General features: G+C 40.6%; 1 protein-coding gene across 21 annotated transcripts in view; it reads right to left on the bottom strand.

Annotated features, from left to right (window-relative positions):
* PIKFYVE (phosphoinositide kinase, FYVE-type zinc finger containing) overlaps positions 1-17,130 on the bottom strand; it is an 86,541-nt gene that overhangs the window by 62,885 nt on the left and 6,526 nt on the right. For all 21 annotated transcript variants that reach the window (XR_012629451.1, XR_012629454.1, XR_012629460.1 and 18 more), the window contains 5 exons: positions 11,957-12,075; positions 9,160-9,331; positions 8,225-8,432; positions 5,724-5,813; positions 2,356-2,494 (listed from right to left, as the gene is read on the bottom strand). Coding sequence is in view for 9 of the 21 variants with exons in the window: in XM_074873043.1 (XP_074729144.1) it covers positions 2,356-2,494; positions 5,724-5,813; positions 8,225-8,432; positions 9,160-9,331; positions 11,957-12,075 (728 nt within the window). In the remaining 12 variants the exon portion in view is untranslated. The remainder of the gene's footprint in view (positions 1-2,355; positions 2,495-5,723; positions 5,814-8,224; positions 8,433-9,159; positions 9,332-11,956; positions 12,076-17,130) is intronic.

Genomic DNA, 17,130 nt, shown 5'->3' with positions numbered 1-17,130 from the left:
TGCACCCTATTCTCAAACTCAGGTCATGTATGTAAATATAGAGGACAATGAAAACTCATCCTTTGGAAGAGGTTTTTCTACATAATCTGTGCTCGACTTAGGCTTTGTGAAGCATACTACTCCATTATCAAGCCCAGACATACAACAAGGACTTGACACAGCAACGTACACTGCTATGTTCAAGTTCTAGGATGCCATTTCTTACTGAGGATTCCTTTTTAATTGTCCAGTATCAAGCCTGTTTTAGACACTACTAGCTCTGGCCACTAAGCAAGAAACATGTGTACCCCGCCCAACTCAATTAACTATTTTTACATCTGTGGATCTCTTCCCCTCACCACTTGGAACACTTCAGCCTGTACCTTGAACTTATTTTCAGGTCTGTTAAGCATGTGCACCAACTCTTGTGTAGGCTATGCTCCATCCAAACTGAGCTGACTCTCTGCACCTGGCCCCTTTTGCTTTCCCATATGCACCCTGGCTTGGCACAGCACAAGCCATTGTTGCAGAGTCAAAACTGGGACCCGGGATTATTTTGAGAGAGCAACAGAGCACCCCAAGGGGTGAAGAAGAGACACTGCAGCTCACTTTCTCAAATGCCTGACTCATCATATTTTTGTGTAAAAGAATAAAAAAAAAAAGCTTTAATTAAATTTTAACTGATTTCAGATTTCCAGTTAACTGCCAGACCCACATTATTGCACTTTCCCAAGGGTGCCCTGAGATCCAAGAGTTTTGCTCCACTTCTGTTACCGGACTGGCTTTCTGCTTTTTTAATTTCCAGTGGTGGCTGTCCTGGGTATTATCATAAAACAAATGTCAGCAGCTCACCTTCTGGACCAGGTATAGAGTCAAATGGATCAGTAACAGGACACATCATAGGATCACAAGATTTGATGCTACTGGCAATTCCACATTTCAGCTGCCTTGTAGCTTACCCTTAACTCACATCGTGAAATCAGTAAACTGGACAAACTGGCAGAACACAGCAAATCCTTTCAACTCAAGGATTCTGACCTCTAGTTCACAGAAATATGTGCTTACCCCAGTGTATGCACATCCTCCCCTACCTTTTATTTCATGAGCAAAGTTCATTAGTCTTCTGAATGGAGTATGTTAAGATTTAAATGTTAAGCTGACTCCTGATACAGTGTCAGCTCTACATGCTAAAGGCATTAAACAAACAGTGGGAATTCACAGAAAAACCTACGTTAACTGACACTCCATCTTCTGCTCTTACATGAACAGAAGTGACGCTGCCAATCCTCTTCTCCTCCAAGGAAGGAAACAGACAAAAAAATTAAATAATATGAAGCTGAAGCTCACTGGGACTTGATCATTTTGGTCCAAGTTGCGTTCGTAACAGTTTAAATTTCTTTTTTCCTGCATTAACATACAGGCAGAGGGCTGGATGGTGTAAAGACATGCCTTAAAAATGTTTCTCCCTCACGTGGTTATCCATTTACAGAGCACCCTGGAAAGGAGTTGTGCAACTGAACAGGAACTAGAGTGTTTTTGCACCCTCAGGAATACTTGTATGCATTTTGCTTACAGCAGGCAAGTACCTGACAACACAGAAATTACCCTTCCTGATTTGAAATTGGCAACAGGGAGCAATCTTGAATCTTTTAATGTGTGAAAAACACTCCCTTCCCTTCTCTGCATATTTTTTGCCCCATTTGTTGGAAGCACTTCCCCTCCCACAGAGAAAAGAAACACTGTTTTCTACTGAACATTGTGCAGTAACTGACACCTACAACACTGCCTCTGTGGGGGTGGGATAATAGGATTACACAGAACACTGTTGCACATTGACTTTTCTTCGTACAAGTACATCATATAACCTTTTATAAAATGTTGTATTTATTCTGCAAACAAGGGGAGGGGCCAAGTTATGTTTTGGCCCAGTAAGCTGTAACAGCTTGAACTCATTCATCATGGTGTAACCATTTTGAAGCAGTCATTTAAAGTTTCCAATTATGTGGCCTATGAAAGGGAAAATCTGAACTTGGAGAAAGACAGAATCAGGTCATTGTGTTACAGCTGCAACCATAACAAATTTAACTCACAAGGAGCCACCATACACTAACTCCACACTGCCTAACATGCTTCCCAAGACTAAAACTGTAAACACCTTTATACAAACACCACATGAAACTATGATTTGTTTCAGGAAGATAAGTGTCCAAAGCAGCATCAATATTCTCCATTCCAGCACCACCTGGAGGAGGGGTTCAGGTAAGAGTGCTCAGACAACACCCTTTAAAAGGTAGCAAGATACTCCTGCTGCATGATACAATAAAGGCAAACTTCATTGCCTTCACAGAGCAAGACAAACAGAAGTCTGAAAGGTACCAGAAGCATTTTGCGCTCATCCTCGCTGGTCTCTGCCTTCATATGTGTGCGACTGGCCTGGGGGCTGACGGATGTCTCATAGGCAGGCACCATTGGTGAACCTGACCGATCCAGTGACAGGTTAGTGATGCTGGCTGATCTGTAGTGGAAGAGGAAAGAACTGAAGTATAAGTGTTCACTGTGCATGCTTTAACAGAGCAGGCATTGATCTTGTAGCATGCTGAGAAGGAATATAAGCCTGTGACATTGTTCACTCTCCTCAGTACAGACTTCCTGCTTAAAGCTTCCTCTCCTTGGTTAAAGCAGAAGAAAGGATCCCTAGGAAGCAAGTGTATTGCTTTGGAACATTTAAGTTAAACAAACTTTTGTAAAGCTCTTTGTAGGAAGCAGTCAGAACTAAGTTCATGCACAGCAATTCATATATGTCTGCATTTGAACAGACTGGGGAAGGGATGGGATGCTGGGTAATTAGAAGCTCCAGAGGTTTAGAGACAAGCCAGATGCCAGCGAGGGCCAACAACACCAGGATCCCTATAACAGGGCACTGAGACTCCCCCTCTCCTTGACCCATTTAAAGTTTTTTCTCTTCAGCTCTTTGAAATATATGGATGACAGCTTGCGGAGTCTGGGAATTCGAGGACTTGTTTCCTAGGGTGGCTAAACTGTCTGCTGAAGCTGGGGGTCATTCCAACTGGCAATTTTCCTTGTATTACCATATGGAGCATCCACCTGATCTCAGCCCAGCTGTTAGGAAATCTTGGCTATGCACTCCAGTACAAACACACCATTTCACAATAATCATTGCAAAGCTCAAATACAAATACAAGTTCCAGATACCCTCTGCTCCAATATCTCACAACTAGACTAAGCCTCTGAATAACCAGAGTGCAACTTCTTATCCCACAGCAGCAAAAAACATGCAGAGTAAGCTATTCGTGCTAACAGCACTCTAAAGAGTGAGAATGGAAAAGGCTTCTGCATACAGCAACAAGGAAGCTCAAAAAGCCAATGCTAAACTGACTCAAGAGGCTTGCAGCAGTCTCCGTGATTAGAACAGTTGCCAGCCTCTACTCTTTGGAATGAAAGTCAGATAACTTCACAGAGCTTGCTAACTGGCTAACAGACGCTCTATAATTATTCCCAAGAATTCTCAGTGAACGACATGGTTGAGCCCAGGCATGAAATAGCAATGCCACCCTATTTCAGCTTTTGTACTGCAAGAAAGTAGACCCTGAATGTACAATAGTGTCAAAATGACTGCTTTTTCCTCCTCTGTCACTTGAGAAGGAATACTGGGTTGATAAAGGGTTTTACTTAGGTCCTTTTTAGTCATTTATGCAGAATCAAAGGAAACTATGTTGGCACTACATCCATATACATCTAGGGGTGATAAGCAAAAACTTTCTATCATAGTCAGCCATTCAGGGCAGGCTAAAACTCTGCCAGTCTTCTACTGTTCAGATGCTCTCAAGTTAAAGTTAGAACTGGCAGAGTGATACAGCTTAACAGAAAGCATTCTCATGTGGAAGATGAGACATGGAATCCATCATTAAGCACTCCTCCCAGTTGTTTCACAACAGCTACTTTAACTGCGCCACCTACCTGTAAGCAGCAGGGCTTTCTAATTTCTATAAAAGGGCATTAAACCAGATTTAGAACAGTCAGGTTTCATATCTGTTTCTTTATCATTACCAATTACACTGGTAACTTTACTGTATTTATATTTTCTAAAAACAGAGGGGGAGATTTTGCAACGGAAATCCCTATCCTTTAGAAGGACCTGCAAAGAAGTTCAAATTCCTCCGCTTGCAACATTTAACTGTTGTGCTGGGGTTTTTTTCCCCATAAATAATCAGCCTGAGAAAAAAACCCACATATCCCCCACCCACAGGGAAAACAAATAATACTAAGTAACTTCTGCTACCTGCATCTAAATGCACTCAACCTGCATCTTTTTTGCTTCATCTCATCTAGAGAGCTTACCTCAAAGAAACATCTACAGTTGCTTTGAGAACATCTAAAGGCTAGCACTGCTTAGCCCAAAGCCAACGGCTTTGTTTCCACAGGTTCAGAATTTTGACAGAAATAGGTTATACCTCATCATTACTTCTCAAATGTGAGTCCAGACAGCCAAGTACTATGGTGAGGCCATGAATAGCCAAAGAGTTAAAATTTAACTTGTTTGGGCCTGCCAGGTCCAGCTCAGAACCCTCCTACTACTGCATGTGTGAGCAAACAGCAGCGACCTTTTAAAACATACATGAGTTCAAACAGGAAGCAGGAGAGCATCCTCAAGGTTTCACACATTTCTTGACGTCAGTGCAGTTATTTAGCATTGAACTTTTAACTCTGGACTCCTTGTCCTGTTTGCCCAGAACTGATTTTTGGTACTAGTTTATTCACCAGTATTTGAGTCCCGCTACATGAGATCTTTGGTTCTCAGCTGTACAGTCAGCGTGCATCTCCTCCTAGCTGTTCCCATCACACAGAAGATAAAGACTCCAAGCTCTCCATTCCCTGAAAGGTACGGCCAGCATCCTTCTCAGCCGAGTTCCCTGGTCTTTACTGGTCCTGCCAGATCCCTCCAAATTGCTAAACATTCTGCATTCCTGTAACACCAATGCAAGGAAGTCTCTAAATATCCCCCAACTCAAACACTGAAATCTGGATTCTCTTCACTCTGTTCCTCATATCCTTGCCTCACCTTTACGTCCCCAATGTAACCATAATGGCAGATGTAACCATCATAGCAGAAGCACTGGGAATTGGAAATTACTTGTGCTTTTAATACCAGCTTATTTAGTGGGATTAAGCTCAAGCATTCGCAATCTATACTAAAGCTCTCATGAACATTTCCAAGTTCATTCCAGCACTCTTGCATAAAGACCTGTGATGGGATTTTAGCCTAAGGAAGCCTGGTAACTTAAACAAGATTATACTTAATGGAAAAACAGAGGGAGCAAAAGGAGGGGGGGGGAGGGGCGGGGCACAAACCAAAGAAAAACTACACCTCTGCTCCTCCATGACCTCAGTCTTTGCCTCCCATTACCAAGTCTCTGCCAATACCTTTTCTTCAGCTTCCTCAGAACTCTACTTTTCTTAGCCACTTCTCTCCCCTTCTGTCCTCTTCACCACCACCTCTGACTGACTCAGTAGCAAACTACAGGTTCCTCAAAAGTAGTACATCTATTAATATAATTATGTACATAAGTGGTCTTTTCTTACCATTACATATGGGTAATGGTGTGTCACATTTTAGACATGAAACAGCATGCTCAGTAAAAACAAGCCCAAAATACAGGCTTTACAGCGAAGAGTGTGCTAGAAGTGCATCCAGAACAGAAAATACTCATATCTGAGTAGTTTACCTGTTCCTAGCTGGTGACTTTCCTGCATCCTCCTGGACAGACCCAAGGCGTGCAGACAGTGTGGTAGTTGAAGAGTCGGGGTGAATCAAACTGCAAGGAAAAGGAGCATGTTACAGACGTTTGAGAGATTTGCCACATGCAGCAGTGTTAGGACAGCTGGAATTAAAATACAGTTAATTATAATGTTATCTCTCATTCACACCCATGATTGTTAAATCAATGAGGGAATAGAGAAATCTTTCCCCATCTGTAGGCAAATGACATCTGGAGAACAGTGCTCAATTCTTCTCCCTTCAGACTCAAGTCTTGGACAATACAGCTTCTTTCCACTCATTATCCTGTCTTCCCACCCTCTTCCCCTATATTCCTTTCTTACACATCCTCCCTTCCTTACAGGTTCCATGCTTTGGAGGGGGAGATCGGGGCAATGCCTCTACAATACATCATCTCTGCAATCCAAGCAACACTATCTATAGCTATTGCTAGAGAGCTTTTACCCAGATAGCCTGACAACCTTCTGTAATTCTTTAACCTGATCACTATCACCTTTGCCCTCCTTTTCCTTCCATCCCAGAAGGAAGGAGAGCAGATGTTCTTACACCATCAATACAAATTCCTACTGGCAAAACTGTGTAGGCTATAAGCCACTACACTTCAACTGATACAGCCATACTGGCTGTGCTTTGGGATGCAGACATGTTACTAGCATAATAAATGCTCTTCATGAGAAAATGTGCACAATACAACTTTGCCTGAGTAACTGTACTTGCCCAGAGTACACCACTCATCCACTTTTAAAGGACACAGCCCTTCAAGTTAGTTAAAGCCTCTACATTCCAACTGCTCAAAGAGCAGATCAGTGTCAGACAAGTACATACAGCATCACTCCCCTAAATGCTTTTCTCACTGCTTTGCAGCATATGAGAGCAGGAAAGGCAAGAGCCTTATCTCAGATACATTATTTTCTATGTTGGGAAAACTCCCAAATTTTCTTCTGAAGCAAACTACTTCTCACACAGAAGTCACTTATTAGAAAAAAAACTTTGCTTGAAACTGAATTGCCACTTTCCACTGTGGTGCTGTTTAAGTTCAATATCTTGAGTTTAAACCTCTGAAGGTCAATCAGGAGCTTACCAAATGCAGTATTAAAAAAAGCACTATAGCCTACTGCAAAGTTTTACATTTCAAGAGCAACAAGCACCGAAGAAACTAAAGCAACAATAAACCACCTAATCTGATTCTCTCTCCCTCTCACACACAAAACCAGTCCATGTTTATTCAGTGTCTCCCAACAAGACTAAGCGTTCTAGTATAAAAAGAGTTATCAGTCTTTCAAGAATAGGCAGTAGTTTTCTTCAGTGCTACAAGCTACCCAAAATAAAGATATAAATACTTTCTTTATATATTCATGTCTACAAGCTGTTAAATTGCCATAATAAAGATACTAATAACACACCAGAAGACAGAACTAATGATACCTTCTATTATTTTGTACACCTGAAGAGAAGCATTCCGAGCACACATACTTATTCCTAATTCAAAATTTGGTAGTATTTATCCCAAGCATTGCAACATTACTGCTTTAGATGACCATGACATTAAACCAGAAGTACTTTCCTTTATTTAAGCCTAAAGCTGATTATTTAATTGCTTCCATGTAAGAGCACCATCCTATGAAAAGCAACACACAAAGAAAGAGTCAGGGCATTTTCTGAAGACAGTTGTTTTTGAGGTTTTTCTTTTAATACTATCAGAACCACTAGAAGACATCTGCTGAGAGAGGCACACATCACAAACACTACCCCTCCATTAAAGAAAGGCTCTGACTCAAGACCTCCTCAGTAGTTTCACACCTGCCTGTTCTTCTGTTTTTAGGGAAATGAGCACAAACACCACATCTGATTATTTCTTCCTCCCCCTACCTTAAATTAAATCAAGGTCCTCAGAAATTAACTTGCATATCACTTGAGAAGTACAGTATTCTTTTATTCATCTTCCAAAAATAAAGATCCCATTATTCAAGAGCAATAAGAAGAAATATAATTTGAAAGGAAATCAGAACTTTTACAGCTGCCCTTTCAATCCCAATTCAGTTGAAACAGGTGGTTATTTCCACCATTTCTCTCTTATTTACACAGACAGCATCTCATATTCTCTTGCCCAAATCAAAACCTGACAGGTAAAGCATACATTGGTGGTTAGAAGGGATGTTTTTTGGTTTTGTCTTTTTAAACTCTGAAGCTAAAACCTGCTCTGTCACTGGTATGGACTCACTGATTCAATAGGTTAAAGGAAGAAATGCAAACAATTTAGAACTCCACCAGGAAAGTTTCCACATTTCAACTTAAAGAATACTAGAAGCAAGCATGGAATTAGATTCTTTTTACAGGAGATGTATTTCTAAGTTCCTGAGATGGAAATCACCAGTTTTTGTCTAGGCAGGTGTCAGCCTGGAAACACAGTTAAGAATCTGGAGCTCAGCATCAAGCCATTCACTTTACCTTTGCCAGGTTAGATCCTCCTCCAGAAAGATGTTGCGGCTAGCTTTACGGCTCCCAACTGGTGTGCGTGGCTCGCCGGGATCCAGCACTGATATAGAACACGCGGAATCTGACAGAGCGTTTAAGTCTTCTCCAATGGAGTTACTGTCTGTGGAGTGTGCATAGCTTAAGGCTATTTTGCGGCAGTAAGTGCAGGCTCGGAGATCCCCTATGGAAAGGGGAACCAGAGAGTGTAAGTAAATGGGAACAAATAGTAGTCTGTTCCTACCGGATTAGAGGTGTGTAGTGGTGAGAAAAGAAGGATTTCCTGTTTCAAAACCTCTCTCCATGTTTCTAGTTCTCATATTTCCTTAAAGAGCAAAACCCCAGATAATTATACACTCAGGGAATTTCTTCAAGTCAGATGATGCATAACACATGATCAGTAAGAGAGAGACAATTTGCAGGGATGGGGAGAGAGAGCACATGTGCACACTGAAATCATGGTACAACAATAGCCAGTCACATATGACATACCAGCTGATGTCTGGAAATCATTACCTCCATTGGGAGATGTCTAGAGTTTGGTAACTGGCATTTGAAAGAGTCTCCCTCACCCTCAATTAGAAAATGTAGCTCATTACATTTTTAAAACTACATTGCTAAGAGCAGCTTTTACCTGAGCACACCTTTTATAGTGAACATCCTTGTTCAATAGTGGCCATATTTGTTTTGTCATCATGGACATAGTTGGTAAAAATAAGCAGACATGGCATAATCCACCACTGTGCATGAAGAAATTGGTAGAATTAGGTCCTGTGATTCTTTTTGCTTATTTCTAAGCTCACTAGAAACCTGCACAGCATTCTCTAGCCGATGCCAGAATCTAAAATGCAGTAGTTCAAACAGAACTGAGCACACAGAGAATGTTCTGCTTCTCAACAGATAAACCTTACCTGTGTAGCCCATGAATTTTCCAGGGATTTCCTGATTGCAGCATCGACTACAGAAGATCTGCCCACAAAGTCGACAGTGGTGCCTCCGTCGGAAGGTGGTGAATTTCTCACTGCAGTCATAGCATTCTTTGCACTGGCTGTCAGGCATCCAGTACTGCTTCAAGTCACTGTCCTACAAGGGAAGGCAGCAGAGAAATATTTTTTTTTTTGTAAATAAAAAAGCGTATTTAGATTCATGATTGCTTTGTAGATTGAGCACATGAAAAGAACAATTTCATATATTCGTATACGTGTGTGTGTGTGTGCACAGAAAGGATTTTTCATGTGGGTTTATAGGGAGACAGAAGGCTGAGAGAGTTTTTAACTGAGAGAATAAATCTAGTAAGCCTTTGCCTTCTTGATCCAAGATGGAAGCAAAGCAGATGAAAACTATCATGAGCTGTAGATAAATTGCAAGAAGAAACAAATACATAAAAGTACTGATTACTCTTCCCTCTCATTTGCCTAGCACATGACAGGCCCTCAACTAGCACAGTTTAAAAACATAAAAAACAAACCCCAGACATTAGTTGAAGCTGTTATCCAGGGGTAAATCAAATTACTAGGAATTATCAATGCAGGAAGATCATTTCAACAGCTAATACTGGGATGTAGTTTGAAGGTATCATAGATACATGTAAAAAGTTTTGTTATATGATCAAATTCTTCAAAATCTCAGTAAACAGTTGTAAAAGCCTGTGTCCCAGATTGATGTTGTTTCAAAACTCCAGGTTAACAGCTGTATGCAGACAAATGTGGAATACATATTCAGGAGATAAAAACATATACTGATTTACAGCATGGGTGCAGACACAGGAATTTTTGTCTTGTTTTTAAGACTTGAAAACAAAGAGTTAAAGCTTCCATTTGGTGTTCTAGCCATAAACAGAGCAAGACAGATCTCTCAATTGTGATTCTGAGCACATTAGCTACAACTACCATGGATGGAGACAACTGCTAACAGTCACATGACAGCTCTGTGAAACACTGCTAGAGTTCAGTTCTAGCAGTAAGCCTTTTCAGAGGGCCTGAGTACTCTGGGTTTTTCTTAGGAAGAGAAAGTGCTGCAAGAATTTTCTCAAAACAACCCAAGAGAGAAGAGAGTAACCACAGAGAAGGAAGGTGATCCATACTCTGATTTTCACACAACCAAAAAAAAAAATGCATACCCTGAATTGGGGTTTATTTTTGGATGTTCACAAAGTGAAGTTTGACATAGCTGCTAGACCAATTTTGAGACTAAAACAGCTATGATCAACAAGACGACAATTTCATGCTGTCTTCACCCAAGAAAACTCACACAGAAAGAGGTCGAAGACTGCTTGAAGTAGTCTAGTGAGTTTAGAAATTTTTAAGATGACCACTAAGCTTCAAGCAGGGAAAGATGCAGTGCTTTCCCAAGAAACTGCTGCAAAGCTGCAGGGCATGCCGATTAACAGTTTTTGCTGCATGATAAGCCAAGTCTCTGGTTCTGCCACATACAGAGTGGCTGTTCCAAACAGTGCCTCTGCTCACACCTCTCCCACATTGCCTCCGCCCCACTTGCCCAGGACTGGATGTTTAGAAACCCAGCCATTGCTGGTGACACCTCCTGCTCTGCTCAAGTCAGCAGAGGTTGATAGAACAGCACCTTCCAGGATCTGACACATGCTTTCTACAACAGCAAAGGGGTCTCCTGTAGAGACAGACTAGTCCACAGCAGGGAGAAATTGTTGCCTGGAGTGACTCAAGCAAGACATGGCTGCAGTCAAGGGCAGTGAGGTATTACCATTTGTACAGAACTCAGCATGCTGACAACTAACATACTGCTTGCAGAGAAAGATCTAGACATATTCATTTATGCTGCATCGTGTATGTTTGAGCACCTCACCAGTAACTTCAAAGATGTCTGAAAATCTCCAGGACCTTCAGAAGCTGTCACAAACTGAAATATTAGTAGGGGCCACACTCAATGCCCTGCTTACTAAAATGAAAGGCTTTTGTTTCACCCTCAAAAGTATCACCCTTTCTACCAAAGCAAAGTTACTCTTAAAAGCAGAATAGCACTAGAAGCTAAGTGAGTTTACTCAAAGTCTACTTATAAATCTACCAAGCCAAAAGCCTTTTTCCTCTTCATTCAGATTAATTAAGTGTCCTTTTGCCTGTTTGTGTCTTGCTCCCAGACACAGCTATTTATATTGCCCCTTATAAATAGTTCTGGCTTCTTTCTCAACTAGATCCTCCTCTTAAAGGCATAGTTCAACACAGCAGAGGGAGGTGAAATTAGCAAGTCAGTAGCAACCACTAGACCCTTATCCAGCTGAATCAAAACTGATTAACAGGACAAGTCTTTCAAGCAAATATTGTTGACCAATCATTACCACAGTAAGTAGCAGATTTAATCCATCCTCAGAATTCTCATTACTATTTGTGACAGTTAATGTATTTCACCTGCCCATGGTTAGTCCTCACAGGAGAAAATCATCAGGTTCCCACAGAAGTGGGAAGGAGTCTAAAATGAGAGCATCTGGCCCAAGTTCAAAAAGCTGAGCAACTGCAAGGTTTCACTCACACAACACAACAGATGTTTGACATGTCAAAAGTCCGTGTGAACTTAAATTGTTTCCCCTGCATTCACACAATGATTTTTGAGTTTATTCACTAACCCTTCAAACATCTGAAAAACCCCCATGACGTATCTAAGAATGAAGCTCAGAGAAGCCCAGTGAACAGTTCAGTTTCTAGATAGTTTGGCCTACAAATCTGTCAGAAGAAGTACCTGGCTCTTCCCCTCCATGATTTCTTTGAGGCGCTTTAAAACGGTGCTGAGGCTTCTTAACTGAACTGCTGTTCGAGGATCATGACCTCCAAGAGGTGCTTCTACTTTCCTTCGATTGTCTGGAAGGGAAGGGGAGAATAGTATTTATTTCTCATCAACATTCACATCACAACACAAAACCCCATTAGAGGGAGAAATGTTCACTTATATATGCACTTTACAAAGTTACAGCGTGTATCACTGCTTGCCCTTGCACTCTTCTCCCCCAAAACGAGCTTCCAATGCCAGATAGCTTGCTTTGACTGTCATTAGAAATACCACCCTCTGTGTTTACAAGAGCCGATTTAAGTCCTCTGGGAATGAAAACATCTTTTAAAGAACTAATTTTCAACCTACTATATGAACCTTGTAATAGTTTTTTAGAAAGCACTGATCTCATTTTAGAACACCCTCTAGGATATTAATACTTACAAAATAATTGCAACAGTATCCACATTCATTCTAGGACTGATATAAGTCAATGCCTTAACCTGAACTTATCTATAAATGACTACAGCAAGTCTCAGGACTCAATCAGTCAGTTTCTATTAAAAACAGTAACTCAGAATAAAATGCATCCAGTAGTTCATATTTTTGAGATGTTTGTTTTATTTTCTAAGAAAAAAGCCAAGTTGTTGAGAACTTGTACGGTTGTTTTTGACTAACTATAACAAGAGACTCCTAAACAAAAAGGTAACAGTTCATTTCTTTCCTATAAAATGCTTATTACTTTAAAGCATTGCTGTATGAGTTGCAAATAGGATCCTTCTCTCCAGAAAGATCTGCAAACACAGTGCTGCATTTATATGAACATTTAAACTTTTTCAGAGTCACTTTTCTACATCAACTTTTCTGAATAGTTTAAAGTTTCTTACCAGCTTCGCTGCTCTCCATCTGACTAGCATTTTATTTAGATTCCTCCTAGTACACGAAGAACAGACATGGCTGCTTTCTGTTTACAGCTTTAGATATCTGATGTCAGCAGGAAAGCTGACAGCACTAGCAAAAGCATGTTAACTGTTGCTGTGCAGTAACAACTAGGCTATTCCTTTGTGTGCAGATCAAAACCCTTAGAGTAATGCGATTCAAAATGTGGGACTCCATGACTCCTCTTCAGGTTCTTAGTTGGTATTTTTAGTTAATCAGCCCATAGCTGCTTACAGACCTCTGTACAACAAAGAATCCACAACAGGAGATGATTTTAGAGATATTCTACAGTGTTTAAACCCAGTGCTGTGGCTAGCCACTTGGAATTTATTTTAAAAAAAAAAAAAAAAAAAATCAAACAAGTACACTTTTGGATAGTACCAAGTTGAGTATTTTAAGGTGATTAAAGGGACTTTAATATTTCAAGAAAACATTGCTAATACCATAGAAACCTTTGGCTCCTCCTTACTTCTGTCACAAGATCTATGCTGCGTTTACTTTCTGGACTTTCATACTACAACTTATTCAAGAGTATCTCCCTACCACGAATGTTGCTTCTAATTCAAAAAATTACTGTCAGGCCTCCTGCCTAACCAGCTACAAATCTTGTCAGGCAAGTGATTCCCAAAGTATAAACATACACAGCGCTGAGGAAATGCCACAGGTAAGTCCACACCGGTTCTCTTGTTAGTTAAATGCCCTTTTCCTTGTTACATAAAACAATGTCAAAAGGATGTCATCTACATTAGAAAAAGCATGCCATCAGCAGTAGGAGCACATGGCTAACCTGTTTATACTAGAGAAGCTGACTGACTCAGATCAAAATTCAGTTGGCTCTTTTCCTATCCAGTCATGTGACTTCTCCCTTTCTGAGGGAAAACACATTGTATAGCAAGAATGTAAGAAGTTGTTCCTGCAGTACAGGACACACTATGTCTAAAACACTATCCTTATAAAAGAAATCACATGTATCAATCTTAGGTTCACTCTTACTGATCCAAATTCCATAACTATAAATAACACACCCATTTTCTCAGTTAACACATGCACAATTTACAGATGTATATGTTTTCAGCATTGTAATTTTATTTCCTTACTTCACCATTAAATCTGCAAAACTCATGTTTCCTTTCACAAACATGGAAACTACAAGAGTATTTTTCTTGCTTTGCCCACATCATCATTCCAACTGCCATCAGCTGCACTTCTGAAGAGATTTCATACCTTCTTTTAATTTGATCCCAAGAGGGTTGACCACACTTACACATCTAAGTAGTGGTAAGCTTTTTTCGTGCTCCTGAAGCAGCAAACTTGGTATATGCTACTTCAAAAAAAACCCCACACACAGAGGAAAAAAAACACACACCCCCAAACCCTTCCCTGCCCCCAGCCACAATTAAAAAAATTACACACAAGAAAATTGGTTTTTAAAATAAAATTAAACTTTAAGTGTTAATCTGTTATAACAACCAGATCAGCTCCACAAACTTTTGCTTGTCATTGTCCAACCAGCACAAAACAACTTCCTGCAAGTGAAGCCAGCTTCCTCATGGCTTTGATACACAGAGTCCTTATACTTTCTCAGCCCACAACTCTACCATATCTTCTTCATCCACCTATTCTTTCTCCCTAGCCAAACACTCTACAAGGCAGTCATTTTTCACTTGATATAATTTTGCGTTTAACAAACAAAAGCCAGCTGCATCTCAGCCCTTCAATGTAACACACCAACATCAGTGTGGAACACATCTGTTCAGGACTACCAGTTCATGCAGCAATTGTGTTTTTCCTATCCCTTCCCATATATATGTTCATGGAACAAAACCTCAGTATACCAAAAGGAACCTCATCTAGATTTCAAATTTATTTTTAACCTATTTATCCTTCTTAAGCTAAAAATTAACTCCTACTGCTAAAAAGTCAGTAACACTCACCCTTCCTGTATGCATTCATGGCTGCTGATCCTTGTCAAAACCTATATATACCCTCTGTACTATGTGTTTCTCCTCTTTTTCCTACTCTCCCCACCTGAACTGTGATCACTGGGAAGCAACCTGCAGCTTTCCAGCTATGATTACCTACTCAGTACACTCTTCTGAGTTCAGGCAGAGAAAGATTTGCTCAGTAAGTCATGCAGTTGTTCTGCATCCTCAATTACTGAATCACTGAAATATATTTTTCTAGAGTTTCTTTTCAGTTTCAAAAATTAATACCCCCACCAGGGATACCACAGTTTTGCTAATACAAACCAACACGAATTTCTTTCCAGTTATTTGCTGCCAAAGCATATAATTTCATATTCAAGTTCACTATCACAGTTCAAACATTGTATTTTCCTCAAGTCACTGCCATACAAAGTACTGACATTTAAAGTATGAAAACTGTCCTTAACTTCATTTTGCAACACGCATTTTCATTTTCCAAAACCTTTTTCAACAGAAAAGACGCTCTGATAATAAGTCACGTTCTTTATGATTCCCAGTAACCATCACATGCTTTCCTCAGGCCTTCTTCTCCTTCATATGATTGCTGGCCTTTCCTTACTCCTACTAAGTTCCTTTGCCACTCCCTATTACTGACAGTCTGCTACAACTGTCTAGCATTAACACCATTATCCTGCATGACGGGGTAACAAGCTAGAAGTGCTTTTACTACCAATGCTCCCTCTTCAATTGGTCAGCATTTCTAGTTCTCCTTAAACTGGATTTGCAAGCTGTGACACTGTCTCAGTACGAGACTATTTTGGTTCAATCCAGCACCTTGAAAGCACATAGATGACGGCACACAGATACGTGCAGTCCAGCACAACCAGCTGGGCCCACTGTCTCTGTAGAAGTGACACTGGCTACCCAGAACCCTGCTCCAGCACATGAGGATGTAACAGATTACCCAAGATGGAGGCCACAGCAATGTACAGTCTCAGCACTGGTTCTTCAGCTGTACAACCCACAACGTAAGCCAGGCACCCAGCAGCTTCTCCTGTTTTCACAAAAGCCAGTAAGGTGCTATTATAATGTTTTTGTGTAAGCAGTCCTGAAGGGAAGCACACAACTGAAACCCTACATATTCAATGCTAGACAGTTTCCTACAAAAGCCACCATCCCTACATGCTGTTCTGCACTTGCAGTTATCAGCCAGCATGGGCCCTGAGCAATGAAAGTATCTGCTGTGCAGAATGCAAGCTAACGGGCAGATGAGGGGGTGGCAGTCAGCATCTTCAGGAGCAATTTCATTCCATCACTGTTTAGAGGCACCAGAGGCCTTTTATTTATTTATTCCTTCCAGTTTGCTTAAGCTTGGCATGTTATTTAAACTCAAGTAGCCTAGAGAGACCTTTGTGACGGACTTCGGCATTTTCCTACCTACATTTCCCGATGTTATGAACTGAGTAATGGCCAAGCCTAGAGAGACTTTTACAGGCCTACAGATAAAAGGCTGCAAGAACACTTAACTAGATTAGACACCTCACTGTCACTGAACTGAGTGAACTGACCTATCAGTCTAGGTGTTTCTGTAAATTACATCACTTTTCATACTTTTCATTCTTTAGATACGAGAACAATTACTAAGATTATCTCTGCAACCCAGCATCAACTGCAGTGACACAAGTAAAATTCTCTTCTGCGCAATGTTCAAAAAAATCCTCAAAGACCTAATTATTCAGCAGCTTTTAAGACAAATGAAGGCATGAAAATTTCGTTTCTAAAGTTTGCTTCAAAAAAAAAAACCAATGCCTGATTTTTGGAGAGGGAAGATGTAAGCATTCTTCCCCTCTTCAAATACAGTGAGACAGCTTGAAAAACTCCCCTGAAACCTCCTCATCAATACAGTACACTTCTACTTGCTTTACACAGAGTTTATGTTTGTTACAGCACTGAGGTTATTTGGGGGGAGATACTCAACAGTGAGTCAAACCACTCAGAACCCAATATGACAGAAATCTCTTCAAAAAGCCAGCAACTCCTGCTTGGTCTAACTTTACTTCTTCCCTGGCTGATTCATCATCGCATTTTTCTAAGCGTACTTTCATCCAAACACAGAGACGTGAACGAAGGTCCTGAAAAGGCATTGTAATAATGCAGCAACAGTTCCTCCCCCTTAGACTAACTCTCATTTCCCTGGCTGCCTACTCCCAGTGAAAGTCAAACAACAAGTTTATTTATGCCTTCTGAGTACCGAACAACCTACCTCACCTAAAGGTTTATAAT

This window comes from Strix uralensis, chromosome 6 (genome assembly GCF_047716275.1).
Source record: "Strix uralensis isolate ZFMK-TIS-50842 chromosome 6, bStrUra1, whole genome shotgun sequence".
NCBI classification, from domain to species: domain Eukaryota; kingdom Metazoa; phylum Chordata; class Aves; order Strigiformes; family Strigidae; genus Strix; species Strix uralensis.
The sequence above is the reverse complement of the archived record's forward strand: the minus strand, read 5'-3'. Positions and strand labels throughout refer to the sequence as shown.